Here is a 2560-nt window from a genome sequence, read left to right on the forward strand (position 1 = left end):
AAGTGTTAGCATGCTTCAAGTCCCGGTGAAAGGATTTTCCAGCTAGTGCATGCTTCACGTTTAAAATATGCACAGTATTTTTAATGTGAAATGCAGTGACGTGTTTTGTACACTAACAACTTCATGACTAAGTACTTTTTATGCAAAGCACAACATGAGCTTCTTATATGGAATAACTTGGCATATTACTTGGCTGATTTAAAGTTGATCATTTTGCACATGCCCTTGGGATACCGCTACAGAGACTGAAATAATTAATTCCTTAAACAGCAAACCCTAGGAAGGCTGCTTTCCTGTGGATCTTCCTCTCCAGGGCAGGAGTCTCTGTGTGAGTCCTGTCTGTTCTGCGATCCTTAGCCTATGGACTAGGCAGCAGAGCAGTTTCTCTCCCTGCTTCTCTTTCTACTGGGCCACTTGCTTACAGAGAACTTTTTTGGTACTTGGCACTTTTAGCACTTTTTATTGCTGTCAAATTCAGCTGAAATGAAGTAAAATATTCCAAAGAGAAAACTGCTGTACTGAGAGATGCGTATTAACATAAATCCCTTACTAAAAAAGGCTAGGCTAAAACACATATCTAAGTACTCTGTCACACCATGCTTTCATGTTTGTACCTGAGGTCTGCTATCAGTTAAGGCTATGTCTTGAATATTAAAATACTCCCCAATTCAGACTTTTAGGTTAGGAATGTGTGTACACTCCTTGGCCCCTTGAGATGTATGTGTAAAATTGCAATCCGACTCTCAAAATATGGTCTCATGCCTAAGATGGTATATCGGGTCTGCAGCTGCAAGTAATTGCATTCTGCACAGCTGACAACAGAAGCTGAGAATCAGAAGTCTTTTTCCCTCAAAGTATGGAAGAAATATGGGCAGCCATTGAAAACAATGCATTCATTCTGAATGTTGTCCTGATGGACATGAAATGAAAAAAAGGTTAGAGTAAGTGGAAGAATTAATTTGATTTTTTTTCCATATTATTAGGAGTGTGGCTTCACTGAACCAGATTTAAGAGGAAAATGCCCTGTAGATTGAATTATTCTCTGTTTGATTGATACATTGGTATTGTTTCTGTTTTTCAGATGAAGTGGACTACAGTAATTTTGGGACCAACACACTGTCGAGGAAGAAGAAGGCTCTGGTGACACTCCGCAATGACAACCTCCGCCGGCGTCCTCACATTAACATTAGCATGCCTCATGATTTTAGACCAGTGTCTTCCATAATCGATGTGGACATTCTTCCTGAAACACACAGGAGAGTGAGGCTGTATCGACACGGCTGTGAGAAACCCTTAGGATTTTACATTCGCGATGGCACCAGCGTGAGGGTTACTCCTCATGGACTAGAAAAAGTACCTGGTATCTTCATCTCTCGTATGGTTCCTGGAGGCTTAGCAGAGAGCACAGGCTTGCTGGCTGTGAACGATGAAGTCCTGGAAGTTAATGGCATTGAAGTAGCCGGAAAGACTCTCGACCAAGTCACAGACATGATGATTGCCAACAGCCATAATCTTATTATCACAGTCAAGCCAGCAAACCAGAGGAACAATATTATTCGAAGCAGTAGGATGTCTGGTAGCTCTGGCCAGTCTACAGACAGCACTGCGAGTCACCATAGTTTGCCCACATCCCATGTGCTGCAGAACTTCCACCCTGATGAAATGGAGAGTGATGAAGAGGCTGACATTGTCATCGAGGGCGGTCTGGAGCCACAGCACATTCCGAAACTGCACAGCCTTACTTCCAATAGCCTCTCTCGAATCAATGGCAGCAGCCTTAGCCACAGACTTCAAAGGGACCTGGTGCTCAACAACAACTCTGGCCGAGAAAGCAACGGCAACATCCACAAATTACTCAGTTCCTTAAAAACTGATCCCCGACACAGTCTGGTTATCCCCAGAGGAGGTATCGAGGAGGACGGAACAGTCATTACACTTTAGTAGCGATTCCTGCAACTCTCAGTCTTAAGTGCCAATTGGAACAATTGACTCTTGCAACACGTTATGCACAAAACAGAGAACTGATATTCTCGTAGACCTCACGTGTGCAGAAAATTGTTGCTTTCTGGGAAACGTGGCATCTGGAGTTAGACATAAAACTGTCAGGCACTGCAAAATTTGTCAGGAGAAAGCCAGAGCCTCAAACCTGGTTTATGTCCCAGCCCTAAAGTGAGAACACAAACGCCTTTTAGTTGGTATAAATCTAAGCAGCCTTACAGGCTACCAGTGGCAGTGCTACATACTTGGGTTTGAATGCATGGGTGGATGTATTTATACATGCATGTATACGAATTAGATTTTAATAGTAACAGACATGTCTATTTGAAGTGGAATCTGGTTTTCTTCTAATACCAGTTTAAAGAGTGCTGCTTAACAGCCATCCGATCTTCTACCCTTACGTACAGACTTTCCACTAACTTGTTTACACCCTATTTGCAACCTTATGTCTAATCCAGACAAGCTCTATAAAAGTAGCGGTTTCCTACTCTGGTGGTAACAACGTTAGGGAGATGCTGCAAATACATTTTCCAAAGGAAACTATATATATATATATATATAT

General features: G+C 42.3%; 1 protein-coding gene across 1 annotated transcript; it reads left to right on the forward strand.

Moving 5' to 3' along the window:
• Nucleotides 1-1081: 1081 nt before the first annotated feature.
• PARD6G (par-6 family cell polarity regulator gamma) lies at nt 1082-1941 on the forward strand (the record flags this gene model as incomplete). The annotated part of the gene is made up of 1 exon (XM_009697005.1): nt 1082-1941. A coding segment is annotated over one exon (860 nt), but the record flags the coding sequence as incomplete, so codon positions are not given.
• Nucleotides 1942-2560: the final 619 nt, after the last annotated feature.

Source organism: Cariama cristata, unplaced genomic scaffold (assembly GCF_000690535.1).
Source record: "Cariama cristata isolate BGI_N322 unplaced genomic scaffold, ASM69053v1 scaffold21573, whole genome shotgun sequence".
Classification (NCBI taxonomy): domain Eukaryota; kingdom Metazoa; phylum Chordata; class Aves; order Cariamiformes; family Cariamidae; genus Cariama; species Cariama cristata.